Source organism: Macaca nemestrina, chromosome 16 (genome assembly GCF_043159975.1).
Source record: "Macaca nemestrina isolate mMacNem1 chromosome 16, mMacNem.hap1, whole genome shotgun sequence".
Taxonomy (NCBI): Eukaryota; Metazoa; Chordata; class Mammalia; order Primates; family Cercopithecidae; genus Macaca; species Macaca nemestrina.
In genome coordinates, this window is record NC_092140.1 from 100,696,049 (window position 1) to 100,719,322 (window position 23,274).

The window sequence follows — 23,274 nt, forward strand, 5'->3', positions numbered from 1 at the left end:
TAAAGATGTTCAACATTAGTCATTAGGGAAATGCAAATCAAAAGCACAATGAGATACTACTTCATGCTCACTGGGATGGCTATTAATAAAAAAGACAGACAATAAAGGATATGAAACCCTCATACATTGCCGGTAAGAATGTAAAATGGTGCAGCAACTTTGGAAAACTCTGGCAGTTCCTCAAAATATTAGATATAGAGTTACCATATGACCCAGCACCTCTGCTTCTAGGTATATACCCCAAGATAATTGGAATCATGCATTGACACAAAAATCTGTCCATGCGTATTCATAGTAGTAATACTCAATAGCCAAAAAATGGAAACAGATGTTCATCAGCTGATGCTTGGATGAATAAAATGTGTTATACCCACACAATCAAATATTATTTGACAATAGGCCAGGCACAGTGGCTCATGCCTGTAATCCTAGCACTTTGGGAGGCTGAGGCGGGCGGATTGGCTGAGCTCAGGAGTTTGAGACCAGCCTGGGCAACACAATTAAACCTGTCTCTACTAAAATACAAAAAGCTAGCCAAGTGTGACGGCGTGTGCCTGTAGTCCCAGCTACTCAGGAGGCTGAGGCAGGAGAATTACTTGAACCAGGAGGCAGAGATTGCAGTGAGCTGAGATCGCGCCACTGCACTCCAGCCTGGGTGACAGAGACTCCATCTCCAAAAAAATAAAAAATAAAAAAAGTTATTTGACAATAGAAAGGAATGAAGTACTACTCGTACATGCTACAACATAGATAGCCCTTGAAAACCGTATGTGAAGTGAAAGAAGATGGTCACATTTATATAAACTAATCCAGAACATGCTAGAGAGGCAGAGAGTAATGATTACCTAGGGCTTAGGGTGGAATAAGGAGTAACAAAATGTTCTTACGGGGTTTGTTTTTTGGAGGAGGGGGAGGTGACAAAAAATGTTCTAAAACTAGACTGTGGCCAGGCATGGTGGCTCGTGCCTGTAATGCCAGCCCCTTGGGAGGTCAAAGTGGGAGGATCATTAGAGGCCAGGAGTTCAAGACCAGCCTGGGCAACACAGTGAGACCTTATCTAAAAAAAAAAAAAAAAAAATTAACCAGGTATAGTGGCCGTGCTTGTAGTTCCAGCTACTTGGGAGGCAGATGCTGGCGGACTTTTTGAGCCCAGAAGTTGGAGGTTGCAGTGAGCTATGATCACCCCACTGCACTCCAGTCTGGGTGAAGAGACTATCTCTAAAAAAAAAAAATTTTTTTTTTTTGACAGAGTCTCGCTCTGTCACCCAAACTTGAGTGCAATGGTGCAATCTCAACTCACTGCAACCTCTGTCTCTGGGTTCAAGCGATTCTCGTGCTTCAGCCTCCCAAGTAACGGGGATTACAGGCACCTGCCACCACACCCGGCTAATTTTTGTATTCTTAGTAGAGACGGGGTTTTGCCATGTTGCCCAGGCTGGTTTTGAACTCCTGAGCTCAGGCAATTCGAAAACAAATTTTTTAAATTAAAACTAGACTGTGATAATATTGTACAACTTTGTGAAAACACTAAAAACTACTGAATTTTACTTCAAATGGATGAACTGTAATGGTATGTGAATTATATCTCAATAAAATGTTATTTTTTTTAACAAAAGAGTGAGTTGCATAATTGGAATTTAAAAGTATTTGATTCACTATACTTGGTCAATTTTATTTTGCACCAACTTTTCCTACTCTGAGTTTTCCACCAATGTCTTCTATACATTGAATTAGTGGTCTGCTTCCCAGTTCCTCTAAATACTCCTAGGATCTGGTATACGAGCCATTAGATTGTCCTTTAACACCAAGGGCAAGTTTTATTTCCTTAATTCTAAACATCTTGACCAAATCTACTCTAAATTTAACGTGCTTTTCTTAAATAATGGGATTTACAAAATGAGAATTAGAAGTTCCTTAAAGGTAGATATTTGTTGATTCAAGGACTGCTCAGAACTGGATTTTTCTTCCTACTTCATTGGTTTCTGTAACACTGGGTTTTCGAAATTCAGTTAAAACCTGTGATTTGTTGCCTGAGAGAAAGAGAAAAATCGTTTAGACTGTATTATGACAATAGTTAATACTTATTGCATCTTACAGGAACATATTTAAGCACCTTACATATGCTAACCAATTTTAATCTTCACAGTCAACCTATAAGATGTGTTCTTATCTTCATTTTACTAACGAGGCACAAAGATGTTAAATAACTTGCCTAACTGGAGCCACCAAGTGATAAAGCTGAGATTCTAACCCTAGTAGCATGGTTGCAAGGCCTATGTGGAGAACGATCAGCAGGGAGGGCCACTGAAGCAACCCTTTTCCCACTGCATTATTTAATTAATAAACATTAATAGAATCCAGTTAAACGGTAAGCAAAAACAAACCCACACTAAAACAAGACAGGGCTCCTGTCCTGGGATTACACAGCCTAATATGGGAGACAAAGATACCACCAAATAATACAAATATAACTAGGTAAGCCTGTATTAGAAGGTCCAAAGTCCAACCAGAGTGAAGAGGTACAAACTAACTTTGTCCAGGGGAGTTAGAGAAGGGTGAGGAAAGATGATGCTGAAGGGCTAACATTGACTCCATACAAAGGAAACAGCCCTTGGTGTGAAAGAGCATAGTGTTCGGGAACGGCCTTGGTGTGGGACGGTGTCAGAAGGGACTGGTAAAAGTAGAGGCCGGACTCTGAGGGGCTTTTTATGTTATGAAAGAGTTTGAAATAAAGAGTACCAATGAGTATGGGCTTGACAGGATCCTGTTCGTGAAGATAACTGTAGGAACTCTGATGATGAACAACGGTAGACAAAAGAAAGCAGGGATACCAAGTAGGAAATCGACGTAAGAGGCAAAAAGAAGCAAATTAAATTATCTGTAATTTATTTCTCTTTTAGACATATAAGCCATATTTGGTCCCAGAACCATGGTCTGCCCCATCTAAAGCAGCATGGTGTAACAGAAATATAATGCGAGTCACATATATAACTTTAAATTTTATACTAGCCAGGTGTGATGGTGTGCGCCTGTAATCCTAGCTACTTGGGAGGTTAAGATGGAAAGATTACTTGATCCCAGGAGTTCAAGACCAGCCTGGGCAACGTAACAAGACCCCCCATCTCAAAATAATAATAATAATAATAATAATAATACATTTTATACTAAACACATTAAAACAAGTAAACAAACATTTTGAAATATATTTAACTCAATATATTTCAACATGTCAATACAAATCCTTAACAAAGTATTTTGCATCTTTCATACTGTCTTCAAAATCCAGTGTGAATTTTATACCTAAAGAATTTTCAATTTGAATGCTAAATTTCCTTTGAAACTTAATTTGCATTTAGATTTTATAAATTTTACTATTGAAAATGTAGACTCAAGTACTCAAGTTTTTCCAAACACACTTAAATGTTGCCTGATATTTGAATGGTGTGTCAGTTTTTAAATTTTAATTGATAAAAATTAAAGTTAAAAGTTCAGTTCCTCAATCACACCTGCCATATTTCAATGCTCAGGAGCCCCACATGGCCAGTGGTTACCACTGTGGACAGTGCAGACTGCACTGCTTCTCAGCCAAGGGAGAATGACTTGCCAGCCACTCCCTTGTTGGATTATAATAGATATCCACAAAATGTGTATTATCAGGATCTAAAAAGGAAGAATCTCTCGTTCTAAACCAACTGCAAGTAAAACACCGTATAGAGGAGTAGAAATTCTTGACACCTGAAGAAGCAAATGCACAGCACATTATTGTTTTTGGTTAAGTTACTAAAAAAAAAAAGAATATTGTTCTTTAGATTAATCCTTGTTTGGCTAAGAGAAAATGTAAACAATGATTTGAAAGAATTGTTATTAATGCACCTATAAAAACATCTACAAAAACAAGCTCTATTGTGGAACTTTAACTCATAAGGCCTTCTGTTTAAAACTGTATATGGAGTAGACTCCTAAAACACAGCCCCACTACAAAACACCTGAAAATAATGAGGGCAATTTTTAAAAAACATCTTTTAAATGCATAGCTGAATTAGCAATAAAGTAAATTCTTGGAAGCCAAAAATGAAGTGAAAGTGTGAGAACGATGGAGCACTGAGACTTGTGGCTGCTAACAAAGACATTGAGGTTATAACCCTGCTCAGGAGGCAAGCCGAGGCCCAGCAGCCTGTGGAGATGTGCTTACTGTACCCTAGGTAAATTCTCCCCTTCTTCCTTAGCAGTATGGGTTTTAGCTGAGTGCAGGATATCTAGCAAAAGACATTCCCCAGACCTGCTTGCAGCTGTGTGACTAGGTGCTGGCCAATGTGGTATGAGTAGAAGTATGCAACTGCTGGCTCATACTCCTGAAAGGAAAGGTATTCTCTTCACTCATTCCTTCTTCCCCTAAGCTGGAATGCAAATACAGGTTGAGAATCCCTAACTTGAAATGTTCCAAAATCTGAAACTTGAGTGCCAACATGAAGCCACAAATGGAAGATTCCACATCTGACCTCATGTGAAGGGTCAGTCAATACTTTATTTGACACACAACATGATTTAAAATAGTGTATAACATTACCCCCAGGCTATGTGTATAAAAAACATAAATGAATTTCATGTTTAAACTTGGGTCCCATCCCCAAGATGTCATTACATATATGAAAATATTCCAGGTCGGGAGTGGTAGTTCATGTCTGTAATCCCAGCATTTTGGGAGGCCGAGGCGGGTGGATCACTTGAGGTCAGGAGTTCGAGACCAGCCTGGCCAACATGGTGAAACCCTGTCTCTACTAAAAATACAAAAATTAGCTGGGTGTGGTGGCAGATGCCTGTAATCCCAGCTACTCAGGAGGCTGAGGTAGGAGAATCACTTGAACCCGGGAGGCAGAGGTTGCAGTGAGCAAGATTGCGCCACTGCACTCCAGCCTGGGTAACAGAATGAGACTCTGTCACCAAAAAAAAAAAAAAAAAAAACCAAACAACAACAACAAAAATATATATATATATTCTAAAATCTGAAACACACTTCTTGTCCCAAGCATTTGAGATAAGGGATACAAACTTCCTCTAGAGGGTGAAGTATTAGTTGCTTTTTATTTTGAACCCCTTTATGTTGTTCAAATTTAACATTTTAAATTAAATACATGGTTCTTTAAACTTGTAAATACTTCACAAAATATAAACCATATTCATACTTATTCCTCAAAGCCACGTATTTTCTTGATTCCCTCGGGCCAAATTAATCTCCTCATACACTCGAGAATTTTTCTTGTATCCTTATAACTTAAGAAAGCCCACTTTATATCAATTTATGTAAAGTTAAAAGCCTGCATAGACTGTACATAGACTGCCTGGGTTTGAATTCTGGCCCATTCGCTTGCTAGTTGAGTGGTGACTATTATTTAACAACTGTGCCTGTTTTCTCACCTGTAAAAAAAAAAAAAAAAAAAAGGAACAACAGTAACCAGCTCACAGGATTGAGGACTAAATGAGTTAATGTATGGCAACTCATAAGAGTAGATCCTGGCCCCTACTTAGCACTGTTAGCTATTATTGAGTATAGACAATATCCTACCCATATTTGTATTCCTAAATTCCCAGCAGTGGAGCACACAAATTATTAAGTAATGTTTACTGAATTAAACTGACTTGCTACCAGGGGGATTAAAAGAGGGGTGGTGATGACAAGAAAGTTCTCCCCAAGTTAATTCTGCAGCACACTTGTCAGCAATGAAACCTTTGTGAGCCTGGTAGGTTTTTTGTTTCTATTAGCTGACAGACTAGGTAGAAAAAACAAATGCATTCTATTGAATGAATGTGAAAAATCAATTTTTCCATTAATCCCTACTCTCTCCTATGTATGTTGCGGTCTCTCATTCTTGCCTGTTTCCATGGTTCTCTTGAGGTTTTTTTGTTTTTGTTTTTGTTTTTGAGACGGAGTCTCGCTCTGTCGCCCAGGCTGGAGTGCAGTGGCGAGATCTCGGCTCACTGCAAGCTCCGCCTCCCGGGTTCACGCCATTCTCCTGCCTCAGCCTCCCGAGTAGCTGGGATCACAGGCACCGCCACCACGCTGGGCTAAATTTTTTTGTATTTTTAGTAGAGACTGGGTTTCCCTGTGTTAGCCAGGATGGTCTCGATCTCCTGACCTCGTGATCCGCCCGCCTCGGCCTCCCAAAGTGCTGGGATTCCAGGCGTGAGCCCCCGCGCCCGGCCAGGTTCTCTTGAGCTTTTTCTAAATGGCCTGTTGAAGTTTATCCGTACCAGCAAGTCTCACTTGGTCTGGGAATGTGAGAGGGAGTCATACAAGCCTTCCAGGAAAGCTTTTCTTGTTAAACTTCTGACAGTTCATAAAATTCAAATAGTCAACATTGCTCTGCTTACCTTTTCCAAGGTGGACATAACCCCCCACCGCCCCTATGGCCCAGCTGCTGGGATGACGCTTTTCTCCATAAACCTCTTCATAGGGAACCAGCAGGAAAAGGTCAAAGATGGACTGCACAAGTCCAGCTCTTGCTTCTTTATAACACTCTTTACACCACAGATATTCTTCCCTCTCCTTTTAAATCACATAGACCTAGGTACTTACCTTACTTTGCCCTATATGGTCTATTACATACTTGTAGTTTCCCCCATATGAACTGTGTAATCACATTACCTTCAGTGCCTTTGTTAGTCATGAAAATCAGCATGCTATTCCTGTATCAGAGACAGGCAGTAAAATACTGTGCTTTGGAATTAAACAGATCTGGGTTTAAAACCCAGACCTATGACTTAGCTATGCGACCTCAAATAAGTTCCTTAACGTTAGCCTCAGTTCCTTCATCTATAAATTGGGTATTTCTGCTTTATACGGTAATATTCAGACTAAACAAGGTCAAGTATATAAAGTGCCGAGAGTGGTACCCAGGACAGACTAAGCACCCAATAAATGAGAATGTGATGTAAGAGGCAAAGAGGACTTTGTGCAGGAGATTTAAGTTAGGTATGCCAGCTCAGACTCCCCAGGACACTGGCTCATGTTAGCAAGGCCCAGAATCCTGTGACTGAACAAGCCTGTCTTGGTGTGTGCTTTAAAAAGTGTGGCAAAGTCAGCTTTATTCACAGAAAAGGTAGGACACTAATTCGGATTTACTATATGATCATCAGAAAGGACAGGTAAATTAACTGGTTGTAATAACGAAAATGACCTCATACCTACTACGGGATAAAAATTTGCGCTCAAATAAAATCAAGATGGTTAGTAAAAATAAGAATCTAATAAAAAGTTTGCTAAAAGAATAAAAGACCCAAGAAATGCATATATCATGCTGTGCTTATTGTTGTCAATTTCCCCCAGGACATATTATTTTGTGTAAATCCAATAAAAATCTCAGTAGAATTTTTTGAAGAAAAATCAAAATAAAGTACAGACTACAGTTCATCTTAAAGACTAAGTGTCCTAGATTAGCCTCCCCACACAAAAACAAACAAAAAGGGTAAGACAGAGCAGCTTCCCATCAGGTACACAAATAAAGCATCTGGCTACAATGATTAATGCAGTGGGGTATTGGTGCAGGAACAGCTAATGCTTCTCAAGTGTCAGGGCTTACACTACCCAAATGCTTTAGATTATTAATACAAACCACCCATGTATATTATCCTCATTTTCCAGACGATAAAGCTGAACTCTAGAAAGGTTATGTAACTTGCTTAAGATCACACATGGTCAAGGCAGGATTCTGAACACAGCTGACTAGACATACCTCTCAGGAAAAATATTAATACCTATTATCTACAGAGGTCCTCCAAATCATTAAGAAAAAACCCTAATTTCATATAAAAATTGTCAAAGGACATAATAAGCAATTACACTCACATACAAATAGCTGGTACACATTAAAAAGTTTGACCTCACAGACTTAGGATTACAATTAACTAGGATCACAAAGAATACTAGGAAATGGATATACATGCTGGTAGGAGTACATATTTGTATAGCATTTTGGGAAGGCAATGTGACATTAAAAAACACAATTTATGACTTTTCAGCAATTTCTTTCCAGGATCAACCCTAAAGAAACTGAAATAGTCAAAATGAACCTAACCATCCATCAACAGAGAATAGTTGGTGTGGTGTTTGTGTGTGTATGTGTGTGTACACGATGGAATACCACACAGCCACTAAACGGAATGAATTGACTGGGCATGGTGGCTCACACCTGTAACCTCAGCACTTTGGGAGGCTGAGGCAGGCAGATCACCTGAGATCAGGAGTTCCAGACCAGGCTGGCCAACATGGTAAAACCCCATCTCTACTAAAAATACAAAACTTAGCCAGGCGTAATCATGCCTGTAATCCCAGCTACTCGGGAGGCTCAGGGAGAACTGCTCGAACCCAGGAGGCAGAGGTCGCAGTAAGCCGAGATGGCATCAGCCTGGGCGACAAAAGTGAAACTCCATCTCAAAAAAAAAAAAAGAATTAATGGCATTCGCAGCCTGGATGGGATTGGAGACTATTATTCTAAGAGAAGAAACTCAGGAATGGAAAACCAATCTCTAAGTGGGAGCTAAGCCATGAGGATACAAAGGCATTAAGAATGATACAATGGACTATGGGAACTTAGAGGGGAAGGGGTGGGAAGAGGGTGAAGGGTAAAAGGCTACAAATTGGGTTCAGTGTATACTGCTCAGGTGATGGGTGCACCAAAATCTCACAAATCACCACTAAAGAACTTACTCATGTAACCAAATACCACCTGTTCCCCAAAAACCTATGGAAATAAAAAAATTTAAAATAAGAATTACATTTCCTAAAAACACACAAAACAGAATAGTTGGAACAGATCATTGTACACCCATTCTATGGGACAGTATGTAAAAAGTAAATCTATATGGACACAGAACAATGCTGATGATGTGCCAATAGAAGGGAAGAAGAACAAGTCCAGAACAGACTTTTTAACCCATTTGTTAAAAAAGTAAAAAGAGGGATCTAAGAGAATAAAATGTGATTAAAAAAAAAATCAGAGAGAATATAAAAGAAAAAGAAAAGAGAAGTAACATTTATATACTCTTTAAGACACATTTAAAAGGGTCTACAAGGATACATATCAAACCATTAGAGTGCACACTAGGAAATGGAGGGGAATTAGGGCCTCAAAGTTCAAGGGGATTTTTCCTTTACTCAATATTCTTCTCTGTAACTAAAAATGTTCATGGTTTTTGTCATTTTGAGAAGACAAAAGCAAGTGAGAAATAATTTACCATTTTATGTTCACTCTTCTGTTTAAAAAAGAGCAAGATGTATAAACCAATGAAGGGAATACACTAAAACCCAACCGGAAAAGAAAAGAGCAATAATAAGAAAATTACATATTAAGAACAGCTACTGACACCTATAAAGAATCAAAGCAACTGACACAATAAATTTTATTGTTTCCATAATAATAGGCTCTGGACAAAGACAATGGAGACAATGACAACACATTTAAACTCCTATAACAAATTAATCTTACAAATTTCCAGTGGCTCAACATATTAAAATGCAAAATATATAAAGAAAAAAACAAGAAATATAAATATTCAGATTTCTGCAGTACAATGAAATGTCTTTTAAAAAAAGTTTATTGTAATTGTGTATGTAATTCTGACAGTAATTCAAAACACAAAATCACACCTTTTCCCTAACTTCCCACGATCTGGATCTGGGAATTGCAATATTACAGAAATATGCAAAAATAAGCTTACTGCTCAGAGATAAATAATTTTCCTTATTTCAATGCATCAATGCACAAAAATTTCAATTCAAAAAAGCCAATCACTGCTATATGCAGATAAATAAAACAGATTTGACAACACTTTTACAATCAAACCCAACATTATACAAAAAATGTGTGTGCGTGAGCACGTACATGTGCGTGTATGCAATGCCTATTTTAGAAAAAAGGTGTCTTGATGAAAATGATTTTGAAAATAGTCACTGACACACATTATATACAAAACCTTTTATATAAAAAATTAAACTATTTTCAATGAAATTCCATGTTCACATCCTATCTGAAAACTGTAATTGAATCATAAATAGGTCTACTAATGGTTTCTCTCTGAAATCATGGCTAAGGCAGTTCTCTTTCCAAGGGTTTTCTTTTATATCCACCTGACGTCACTAATACTAATACTAATGTAGTCAAATACACAGATGCAACCTGACATGCCTATGCATTATTACCTGGAGCTCTGTTCACTGTTATAATGGGAGAATTTACAGTTGCTACAAAGAATAATTTTCTTGTTTAAAATATACTGGTTTCTCTATTCCAAATTAAGCACTTACTTAAGACATTAAGAGGCTGAGAAGCCACTCCATTTGGTGTCAATATCAATAGCCCTATAAGAAAGAACTCTGTATTGGAATAGCTAGAAAAGGTCTCACTAAAGTGAGAACTTTAGTGCATCCTTCACCTGCATAGAATCAGTTTGGCTAATAGCTCTTTGCCCCAGAACACCAGTCTGGAGTTCAAATATGCTCCTGAAAGTTCATCTCAGGTAAGAAAAAAACATCTCACAGAAGCAAATAAGGACACACAGGATAATAAAACTGTTAAAATCTGTTTGATGAGTCTTACAGCATTCCTCATTTGGAGGGGTTGCTACAGGTTAAGGTGGAAACAAAAATGGAAAAGGCCGGGGCAATAAAGTTGAGTTGGCCAAGTATTTACGCCAGTAACCATTTCAATAAGTCTTTAAGCAAACAACTGCAATGACCTGGTACCTCTAGCTCATCATTCTACAAGCACTGAGGATATGAAGCTTTAAAGGTGAAAACTTGAATACCCTTAGAAAAGGGGAACAGTCTGAGGCAAAAGTTGTAGGCCTGTAAATATATATTTTATTTTCATTTTTTTTGAAGACAGAGTTCTGCTCTTATTGTCCAGGCTGGAGTGCAGTGGTGTGATCTCAGCTCACTGCAACCTCCACCTCCCGGGTTCAAGCGATTCTCGTGCCTCAGCCTCCTGAGTAGCTGGGATTATAGGCGCCTGCCACTATGCCTGGCTAATTTTTGTATTTTTAGTAGAGATGGGGTTTCACCATGTTAGTCAGGCTGGTCTCGAACTCCTGACCTCAGGTGATCCACCTGCCTCGGCCTCCCAAAATGCTGGGATTACAGGCGTGAGCCACCATACCCGGCGTAAATATATATTCTATATGCACACACAACTGTGTGTATTATTCTGTATATATTTACATACATATTCACAAGATGCCCTGCAGTGTAATTCAAAAGGCCTTTATCAAGGAACAAATTGATTCTAGTATAGGCCCTAGAGTTCACACCATCTGTATAAGAAACAAATGTGCATGTATTCACATAATGTAAACCTCATCAACAAAAACACTAGGTTAAATAGTATTAGGTTAATGGTTTCTAACCATTATCAATCACTGATGTAATGAGAACATTTCTTACACTGAGAATCAAACTAAAAAGGAAACACAACTGGACTTTAAATTCACAAGAAAAAAGATGTTCAGTATGGCAAACATGAAGAAAGTTCAAATTCCAGAGTAGGGAAAAATATCAAAATTTTATAAATCTCCTGGGATGCAATTTAATTACTGCATCATTAGAAAAATAGACTCATAGAATGAACGGTGCTGTTATGGATTCTCTCAACACATCAACCCATGTTTATCTTTTTCCTCTTTTGTTTCCAGCTGGAGGTTTCTTCAACTGAAGGAGTTGTCCTCCTGTTCCAAAACCTGCAGAGGCAGGATTGGACACCCCAAAAGTCAAACCAGCTGATGCCGTGATGCCAGGATTGCTGAAGTTAAACCCAGATGTACTTGAGCTGCCAAAGCCTTATGTTTAGGGAAAAAAATATTCATATCAGAAGTTGAATTCCAAAATCAAATATAAAAACAGGGAGGAGCAGTAAATTTCTATCTAAAAGAATACATAATCTGTAAGAAATGCAAGTATCTTAAAGCCCTAAATTTCTCACATGAAATTTTAACAGGAAAATTTAGCTAACAACTAAGTGGCACCTTGAAAGAGAGTTTAGTGATGCAGGCCAAAAGAGAAACCTTAGCACAAATAACTAAAATCTATACAAACTTCAAATTGCCAGAAACTTTCCTGTTAATTAAACATGTCAAGGTGCCTTCCTCCTTAGCCCCAACAACATTTTATCCACATGTAGAAGAGGGACATTCACATATCTGGACCTACCCTTGCTATCCCATGCACTCCAGGAAAGCGTCAACCCACAATATTCAAGACAATGAACAACAAAAAAGCAGTACTCACTGTTTTGATTTTATAAGAGCTTTTGCAAAATTAAGATCTAGTAGTACTACTGCCTAGTTAACTAATACAATATTTTGATCATAATCCTGATAACATGGAATCCTATTATTATCTTCCTCCACTGGAACTGCTGATTTTAAACACTACTTATATTAAGTGGAACTTCCTTTAAATTCTCTAAATTTAAACACATCTTTCACAGTATTATGTCATTATATTAGATATGGTATTTGTCCCTAAGCACTGCACATTAAAACAAGCCATATTTACCAATATAAATGCAAAAGTAGATGAAATTTGGAATTTCTCATAAGAAGAGTCAAAAAAATTATACCTATTTCAAAAATGAACAAGGAACTAAATTAATAATAAAGATTTGGTATTCTCAAAACCAGAGGGACTCTGGAATAGAAATCATTCTCCAGGATGAATTATGACAAGAAACTTGGTTAAACTTTCACAATGATGGGTTCCTTTTTGCAATAATGAAGAAAATGACTTAACCACGAAGTTAGTCACTAGGGTTCAAATGAATCTCTACTTAATTAGAAGATATAATTAATTATTAAATCAAACTAAGAAGTCTTGTTAGAAATATTTTACAAACCTGCCCTTTAGTTTATGAGAGAGATAAAGTAAAATGATTAGTTAGGCTTGCATACTTCATCCAGGGGGTAAAAACTGAATCAGGGAGGGAACTTTTTGGGTTACTGGAAATAACAACACATACTTTTAAATTAAATAATTTACACCTTTAAATTTGCCTGAAATCCAGGCAGAAACACACAAACCTGCACTAAGACTTCCTGAGGGTTTATTTGTTGTTCCAAATCCAAATGTGGAGGCCCCTGTGGTGCTGCATCCAAAACCAGAGCTAGTTCCAAATCCTAGTGGAAGGGTAATAGAAAAATATACAATGGCACATAAAACACAGGTTAAAGGATACGGACAAGTACAACCGAAAATCATCAGAGGTCTAATAGATACAGTGTTGTAAAACATGGCCTTATTAAGGAAATCTGCTTACTCCTTTGCATGAGACTTTCAGAAGAACCAGACTAATTCTGAAATAAAACGTTTACATCTATTTAGACTATGTTTGTGACCCAATTTTTAAAGAACAAGGCCATAAAAAAGAAAGTATTAGGATTTTCTCTTTTAAATGTGCTAGAAAATTTTACCCACCATTCAAGTATGATTTTAGTCAGTTATAAACATTTCCACTTTAGGGGTATTTCATTTCACAAATAAAGGACTAAATACATTAATAAGCATGACATGCACAACAATGTACACACTAAATACTACAAGGTTATTTTACTCTGCTCTTTCCCAATTTTAGTTAATTAAGAATCTGTACCACTGAAAAACTGCATAACTATAGTCAAACACTTTAAATCTACTCAGTTTAACAGCAGATTCCTGCCATACTACCAGCCAGTGTAACAGTGAAAAATTGGTGGTGAGAAGATCATGGTTTTTCTCTTAACAATACTATCTTAATCATTTAAAAAAGGAAGGATTTTTCATCACACAAAGGTCATGACATTCTCAGTACGTGAAGACTAGTTTCCACTCTCCTAAGAGCCAGGTGCTCTACAAATAAAAGTTCAAATGCTTTTTCGGTTACTTTGCAATAGCTTAGCTAAAATACTGAGTGTGACAGCATCATTGCCTCTAACAATAAGAAATGTGATGGCAAATTAATTCTAGATTATAGGAATTATGCTATCTGCCATGATTCTAATAATTCCTAATTTAGAACAGTCTATATTAAACAACCATACTAGCTTATAGGTCTCCTGTCTTATATTTTAGTGGAAATAAGGGCAACTTATTCATTACATTATAATGTACCTGTGAAAATACAACCAACTTTCAGTTATCCATATCAAAGAATTGTGAATGTATTTGTATTTAGCATGATGTTTTTGCAGAGGACTTACCTTACTAAACTTATGAAAGTATTATTAAAATAAGCTTAATTGCTTATGTAAACAAGTATGTATATAGGCAAATTTGCCAAATGTGCTTAGAAATGGACATGAGTTTAGCTGTTCAATTCATAATAATTTCCCTAAGTACTCATTTTCAGAAAAAAGAAGATACTGATTAGGAGAATGTATATCATCCAGAAGTAGTTCAGACTCCAAACTAACATTAAGACTATTAATTTTAAGATTTTTAATTAAGATGATTAAAACTAAAGAATTCTCAAGTTCATGTGTCAGCATATTGCTCTGAAACCATGAACATGCCTACCTCTTAATTTTAATACTTTATATTTACTATTCACAGAAGATGGAATGATACTAAATCTAATATTAGAAAGCAGTAATTATGTTTGAGAATCGTTTTTGCCAGATGGAACCTTAACTTCCAAAACAGCAGCAGATCCTCTTAGAAATTTTTTTTTTTAACAGGCTAGTATCAATTCAAATATATAATAGTTCAATGAAATATGAGAAAAGTTAAAGTGTACCTCCAAGGTTTGAAGAACCTAAGCCACTTGATTGCAAGCCAGTGCCAATGCCTGAGCCGAATGGCGTTCCAAAACTAACTCCCAGAGATGGCTGTGGCCCTGGTATAAAAAAAAAAAAAAAATGGGGGGGAAAAAAAAACAAATTTGCCTTACTCTTTCAAGATTAAAGATTCTTTATGAAATTATTTTTAAAATGAACAGTGATTACTTTTAACTGATTCCATTTGTTAAAACTTAGTTTTCAGGATGTCTCTCCAGCCTAACTATCCAAATTGATATATCTAAAAATTAAAAAAAAGATTTTAAAAAAATTAACCTGTTCAGAACTAGACAATTAAAAGAGGCTTACCGCAATGAAAGATGCATGTTAGTTTAACCTACTAAATAATTTGAAATCTTTAATGTATCATAAATTATAGTTCCTTGAGATTTACTTCTAGAATTATTTTAGATCTCCTCACTTGTTTCTGATAAAACTAGTTGGTATAATCAGTAAGCGGTTTTTAATTTTTTTTAATCAAGTTCCTTAGTGTTAGAGTCAAGTCTCAACTGATGAAGAGAGACTGACACTAACATGGCAAAACTATCATGTTATTTCATAAGAGTAAGTACCCAAAAAACTAGGCATGATTTCTCATATGAAATATAAATGATATATACAATAAGTAGATAAAAAACAAGACAATGTTTTATTTTATTAAATTTATTGTTCATTGTAAAGCAAATCAATTACACAGTAACATGACAATTCCAACTTGTTCACAAAAAGTGATAATTGAGTTCTATTCTTAAGCTCTGCTACATTACACCACTTATCACCTGATTAAATAAGGTAATGAACATTTACAAAGGCACCGCTGTGTACCTTGACAGATTCAATACATTCAAGATTTCAATTCAGAAGTTTCTTTCCAACGTTTTGGAAAATGTACTCAGAAGCAGAACGATTAGTCATCCTTTTCCCACTTGTTACTTTAAAGATTTTGGCTGAGTTTGTTTGGCAAGAATAGCATCAAACTTACTAGCCTCTCTTTTAAACTACTATTTTTTTTTAAACTAAGCAGAATACAAAAATCTAAAAATCTCTCATTTGGATAAATAATTTATGAAAATTATTCAATAAACTTCATAGTACAATCTTCAGTTTTGTCTTTTTCAAGCACAGTGATCAGTGCATCTCAAAGTTGAGGGAACTGTCAAAGTAATACACACATTAAAATTTAAATTTTTAAAGAAATCAAAGCCTTCAAGTTGTCCAATGAAGAATGAGGTTTGTATATTAAAAAGGTAGTGTAAAATTATAAAGCATTTAAAGAAAAACAACCGAGGAACTACATTTTGCTACACTGGGACAGAAACTGGACTTTTCAAATAGCTTCTACCCAGAAAATAAACAATAACTAATAGCAGCCAGAATTCTTACACTACTATTAAAAAAATAATTTAACATTTTACATCCAGTTTGAGATCAATTTGAGAATAAAATACCTGCCTAGCAGCTCTTTTGTAAAATGTTACTATAGGAAAAAGAAACCAAGCATATTATTATACTTTCTGATTCCTAACAAAAAACATAAAAAAACACATGTCCAGTTTAACATTGAGAGACTTGTGTGTCACAGGTTAAGAGGAGGCACTGCTGGTGGAAGACCCTAAAGAATAATGCACACCACAGCCCTCAGCCTTGTAAGTCATAAGAGTTACTCAAATAGCATGCTTTTTGTTGTGTGTGGGTCTATTGTTAAGAGCAACAGAACATAAGATTTTTCTAATCATCAATATTCATAATATAGATAATCAAGAACTATCTAATGATGACAAGACTTTTCATTGCACATCAGATACATGACATTTTTAGTTTTGTACCTTCACACAAATTCTGAAGGCAACATCATTTAAAAAACTCGTAGGCAAATGTATAACATTTTTTAATAGTAAAAACTCATGATAAATATCTCCCATGCCAAAGTACTAGCATATATTACACTCTGGCCACCATATGTATTAGTTTCACTATTAGAAAGCAGAGTCTAAATCCTTCAGGCAAAAGTTACGTAAACAATTCAAGAAGTCTGCTTTGAAATCTGAACTGTCATTCAATGAGAGGTTCTTATTTCCATAAATAAAATTAAGTTAGTAGTGATATATATCAATGACTGGCCAAAGTGAAATCTTCATGTAGAGTAACATTTTACAAAAGTTACCATATAATATATTCACACACAACAAAACCAGGTTTAGCACTGTAATTCATATTTTCCAGAGTAAATTCTACTTTCTTAAAAGTAAAACTGCATTAACAGAAAAAGGACTAAAGTGCTAAAAATATTTTATAATTTTCCATGATCACCCAAAATGCCTAATGTAATTAGTATGGTTATTTCTAAGTCACATTTTAAAATAATTTTTCTTTAAAAAACCTAAAATGCCTTTTCCCCAGTTTGAAAAGTTTTACTCTTACTGATTCAATGGGGAATGTTCCTTTGGTTATTAAATACAACAAAATCACAAAACCACAAGAAACTAAGATGAAATACTTAACGTTTCCTATTTAACACTACACCTTAAATGTCCAAACCTACACTAAGCTAAAAAGTAGGAATTCCTAACAAAACGTCTTGGCTCTCCTTAAAACAGCAGCTAAGTCACGTAAGAAAAGTCTTATTATGTAAACATCAAGAACTCTTAAAAGTGTCAAAACACAACAGCAAAACTCAATCCCAGTTCATTGCTAAAAAACCTATCCTAAATTAAAATTATACTGAAAAGCCTAATGTAAATGTCTTCAGTTTTTCAGGAGGCTTGGGAAGCACTACAAGTGTCAAGTTCTGCCAACATGAAACTACGTTATCCACGTAATGATGCTCATGATTTCGTACACAAATAGCCTGCTGGATTTTTAATTCTCTGCAGCCTTCAGAACAAATAACTGTAAATCACACGTGCCTAAGCCCTAGTATATAGATTTTTTCATTTAAAAAAAACTGAAGAAAGACAAAGAAGTCATTTAAGTCTATTACTCCTCCTCTGAGAAAGATACAGAAGCCACCTTCAGAAGGCAGCAGTCTAAGAAGCTATTTGCTCTGTGCCCATATTCATGTTAATAAAAATTTCATATGCAAATAAAAGCAAAATCCCTCTGATAACTCAAATCTTGTATAGATAAACAGTGACGTATAAAAACAATGTGTAAGCTCTCTCTACCTTCATCTAGATGGTCTAAAATTTGTTACTGGCACTTAAAAGATTTCACAGAAGTCACAGAGCATAAGGGATAACTTACGGGGTACAAAACACCATTCAATAAATAGGGACGTTTCTAAATGTATCTAACAGAGCTCATAAATCTCACATCATGGTGACATGACTAAAATAACTAAAATTTTGACTGGGAAGGCCTGGGAGACCTTTAGAGAAACAAAAGGAGAAAGAAAAGATAATGTAAAATTGTTATCACTATTGTTTAGCTTCTCAGTTCTAAGAATTCATACAATTCAAAGCGAAAACACTGTAAGGTTGTTTAGGTTAATAAATTATAATTTCTGCTATCTGATTAGAAAGCCCTTACGTGGACTTCAAAATTTCAGGGAAGAGTGAAGGCAGTCAATTTCCCCAAAGCCTGGCAAATGTCACAGGCAAAATTAAAGCCTATGAGCAAAAGGCTCAAGAATACACCAAATTAGGCTGATATTCTCAACCACCACAGAGGACAAAGACCAAATCTATATTGTCTACCTTTGCATTTCCCGAGCCCAGCACATAGTAGGCACTCATTTAGAGAATGAACACACATCTCCATATGTCCACGAGCTCAAAATGTATGAGTGAAAACCTATGAATTTCTCAAAATAACACTGTCTAGATAAGAAAGTTAAACACACACACACACACACACACACACAAACCCTTGACAGGAGGTCTTGCTTCAAGTTTAGGTATTTATCATAGAATATATTCACTTACAACATAACTTTTTATATAACTGACATTTCTCAGGTTTTATTTAATAGAATGGAAATTCACTATGTTTAAAGAGCACTTAACCAAACCTACACTTATCTACTTTAGGATTAATACTGGCTCTAAAAAGTAAACTATTAACTGGTTAAGTAATAATGAGAGCTGATGGTCATAATTATGGGATTGATTCCTTTTAAGAAGTATCAATCCTCAAAGGAATCAATCCCATAATGACTTTTTCCCTCCGTAACTTGAGAATGCAATGCTACACTCCACTCAGAGAGCTACCAGACAGTGCTCATGCGAGCCACTACTCACACGGGTCCAGCCACGGAATATGGAGGATTTGACATAAATCTATCATCAACCCTTTACTTATGGCAAGTCAATTCTGTCAACTCCAAATGTGAAGAACAATGTTTTAAACTGCCAATAGTGAAAACCAGAGAATGCTTCCCTAGTATAGGTAGCCTGAATGCAATCTAAATATGTATTAATTTTTTTTGTATTATAATGTACTATTGGACTATATGGAACTCTCAGAAAGACACATGCTATTGAGTAATAAGCATTACTAAGAAGTTTATGATGATTAAAGCAAAAAAATCTGTATCAATTAAGACTATTTTTCCATCTCAAGCTTCAAACTTGACAAAAGGGATGGCAGGATTAAGATAATTATTAACCTCCGATAGACACAGGACCAAATAAAGCACTGTAGAATGACCACAAAAATGTTTCTCTAATTAGAAGTGTAACTAAACCAAGGAATAAAACAATCTGCTTTCCATGTCACCGATTATTTTCATCTGTTCAACTTCTCAGTTGCTCCTTAATGTGTAATCTACATCTCAAAACATCTTTCTCCTGTGCTTAATGTGCAATCCACATCTCAAAACATCTTTTTCCGGCTCTTGCTGTTCTGTTCACCTTGAAAAGGTACAATTCTAGCATGTATCTTCTTCAAAAGTTGGTTTAGAGGGCCTGTATTCTGTTTACAGTCAACATACATACAAACAAGCCTACTGATCTTCAACATAACTTCAGTCAATAAAAGCATACTTCATCCTGAATGTGGGTAATCGCTATGTATGAGGAAAATGAGAATGCACCATCTATCAGTATCATATATGAAAAATTCAATGTAAGAATGGATGATCTCTGACTTTAAAACAATAAATGGTACAGTCATGATTTCAGAATCTAATGTTATTCTTAAATGTAATTCACTAGTGAAACACCATATTCTAAAGGGCATTTATAGCAATACAGCAAATAACATTAAGTAAATTCACAATATTCAGTATCTAATTGATGTATAATTATTGCTAAGACTACCCTGCCTTTTTTATCAGGTATGTTTATAATTGTGTCCATCACAATTTTAGATTGTATTGGAACAGCTACTCATATAAATTTCTTCAGTGCTCACACAAATGGAAGACTTATAAAAACGCACATAAATGTTCTGCATTGGAACAGTAAGAAGCTATAACTTGAATGCGTTCAGACCTGTAGCAGGCTGTTGCTGCTGTGTAAGTGTTGCAGCCATGGCAACGGCTGCTGCGTTTGGCATGGTGCTGAAAGGGGTGGGTCCAGTAGTAACTCTGGGTGTGTTCTGCCACTTCTTGGCTTCGGCTCGCCTTGTTTCAAACACATCAACAGCATCTCCCAAGAACATTTTCCTGTAGCCAAGGTACTGTTCTTTCAGAACCTAAAGAATAAAAAATAAACAAAAAGGCTAAATGAAGTTCCACATTGACTATGGTAATACGTGGATGAATATAACCATGAGTTACCAAAGACATTGCCAATATTATACATTCAATCTGAACTGCAAATAGAGTGCTAATAATGCACTTTCGTGTAGGAAGTGATGAGTTCAAGAGTTCTACTGCTCCCTTGAATAGTTTACTCCCTATCTTTACAATATGCTTCCTAAAATACTGTCTTTGTGAGGCCTTGTTTGAAATAAATCAGCTGGCCGGGCGCGGTGGCTCACGCCTGTAATCCCTGCACTTTGGAAGGCCGAAGCGGGCGGATCACGAGGTCAGGAGATCGAGACCATCCTGGCTAACACGGTGAAACCCCGTCTCTACTAAAATACAAAAAATTAGCCGGGCGCGGTGGCGGGCGCCTGTAGTCCCAGCTACTCGGGAGGCTGAGGCAGGAGAATGGCGCGAACCTGGGAGGTGGAGCTTGCAGTGAGCCGAGATGGTGCCACTGCACTCCAGCCTGGGTGACAGAGTGAAGACTCCGCCTCAAAAAAAAAAAAAAAAAAAAGAAATCAGCTATGCTTTTAGACAGAGTAGTATCTAAATAAACACTCCATCAATGTGAAGATGGATGAAAAGACTTTAAAAATAAATATTCCAGTTTCTCAAGAAACTTTCCCCTCAAATGTCCAACCTTTTCATAGCCTTTTGATTAAAACAGTTAAAAAAAGAAAAAAAAGTCAGCACTAAATATATATATTTTTAAATACATTTTTTAGAAGGCCTGGGTAACACATGCTAAAATAAGATGTTGCACCTCAGCAGAATGCTTGGAGGGTATCACGAGGGCTTCTACTTTATTGCTATTATTTGACCAATGAACAATGAGACTTGATCCATGTTAAAAGTTATGAACCCAACCACCCACCTCAAAGAAAAAAAAATGAGTTTATAACTCCAAAGAAAGAAAAATTTCCAAGTTCATAAAGTGAGCTGCTTTTACCCAATGCAGCATCTGCCTTGATTAAAGCCATTAACAAGCAACAATTCTGTTTCACTTTAGAATTATTTTATGCTTTCATTGAAGATTTAGCCTAATTTAGATAGGTTTTTAACACTTTTTGAAGAGACACAGATTTTTCATATTTCTTACATTTCTTAGCAGAAATTAATAAACATTAGGTTCTGATTATAACCAGTACAGCACTTAAAAATCTTACTGTTGTTTACAGTATTTAAAAGCTATCATCGCCCTTTTTGTGTGGCTGTCAGTGTTTGATGTTCCAAACTTTGCTACATTTATGATGTATTAAAAAGGGGGGCCTGCCAAGAACTGGATATTGGAGAAGATATAAAGCCAGAATCAAGACATATGATGTAAGAAAAACAAGCCTTACCGATCTCTTGCAAATCTACCCTTCCTTTTCCTGAGCAAGCATCAGTATCCCATAAATTTTAGTTCTACTTCAGATAATGGAAAATAATGATCCACCTTAGATACTTAAAACCATTAGTTGAAAGAAACAGGCTGGCCGCGGTGGCTCCCACCTATAATCCCAGCCCTTTGGGAGGTCTAGGCAGGAGGACTCCTTGAGGCCAGGAGTTAAGATCAGCCTGGGCAACACCAAAAGTCCCCCTCTCTACAAAAAGTTAACAAATTAGCTAGGTGTGGTGGTGCATGCCTATAGTCCTAGCTACTCAAGAGGCTGAAGCTGAGGCTGGAGGATCGCTTGGGCCCAGGAGATTGAGACTGCAGCGAGTCATGATTATGCCACTGCTCTCTAGCATGGACAACAAAGCAAGCCCCTGTCTCAACAAAACAAAAGAAAATAATAAAACAAACAAACAAACAAAAACCTTGACAGCAGCCATGATTTATAAAACAAATTGCTAAAACGTCCAAATGTGTTAATGTTCCTAAGGCCTGGCTGGATAAGATAGTTAATGCCTGTTTCAACAGATTTCCTAATGAAAAACAAAATGAACAAAAAAATGTCTTGTGAGATTTCTATAAGAAATAAAGAAGCCTAGAGCTTAGTTTGCTCACTAAACTAAGCTAAAAATAATGGCAACATACCAAATCTGATCATAAAATATTGTTTGGTTCTTGGGAATATCCTTTTGTTCTTGGGTTGCTTAAAGAGTAGGTCAAAATTTCACGTCTACAACATTTATTTAACATGATCTAGGGCAGTTTTATGTGGTCTTCGTCTCACTGTTTTATGGTCATATTACCAAAAATGATATATTTTCCAAACCAGAGAGGAAAAAGTGCTGTTAAAAAAAAATAAATAAATAAAGTATATTTACACCTGGCATTTGCTCTAAAATACTTCGAGGGGTAAAAAAGCATTTCCTGTGGAGCAAGTTCGGCAAGGTTCTGATAATGGCTGCAGTTACGTAGTCATACCTGGGCATTCATTATCACGATAGCCTCCTTTTGTGTACATTTGAAAGATTTCGTAATAAAAATAAAGGAAAAAAATTCTGCACAATGGACTTCTAAGTGCCATACATTAATTTTACTAAAAAATTAAAGTAACATTTATTATAGACTAAAAAAATTTTTTAAAAATCTGGTAAAATTCCTCCTTTAGAACAAAATTTAAAGATTTGGGTTACAGTTTAAAATCTACTAACGCAAAAGGTCTAAAGTGCGCTACCATTTCAAAAACAGTGTGATTTAAATGGTTAACTTAAAAAAAATTCTGTTACTATGCATGAGATCAAAATAAAAATGAAAATGTTGATAATTCCAATTAAACTCTATTCTACACAGTTGATAATACCTAGACTCAGGTTTGGCCGCCTGAATTTTAAAGGTTTTTTTGGACCACATATAC

At 36.2% G+C, this 23,274-nt stretch overlaps 1 protein-coding gene across 3 annotated transcripts in view; it reads right to left on the bottom strand.

Moving 5' to 3' along the window:
- Positions 1 to 1,791: 1,791 nt before the first annotated feature.
- The window catches only part of LOC105490331 (nucleoporin 58), a 50,065-nt gene continuing 28,582 nt past the window's right edge, over positions 1,792 to 23,274 (bottom strand). For 2 of the 3 annotated variants that reach the window (XM_071081527.1, XM_071081526.1), the window contains 4 exons: positions 20,229 to 20,430; positions 14,757 to 14,855; positions 13,066 to 13,161; positions 9,368 to 11,826 (listed from right to left, as the gene is read on the bottom strand). In XM_071081527.1, the coding sequence (XP_070937628.1) occupies positions 11,657 to 11,826; positions 13,066 to 13,161; positions 14,757 to 14,855; positions 20,229 to 20,430 (567 nt within the window). In that variant the 3' untranslated portion in view covers positions 9,368 to 11,656. Of the gene's footprint in view, positions 2,031 to 9,367; positions 11,827 to 13,065; positions 13,162 to 14,756; positions 14,856 to 20,228; positions 20,431 to 23,274 lie in introns of those variants that run through there. The other variant, XM_071081528.1, reaches the window with a different exon arrangement.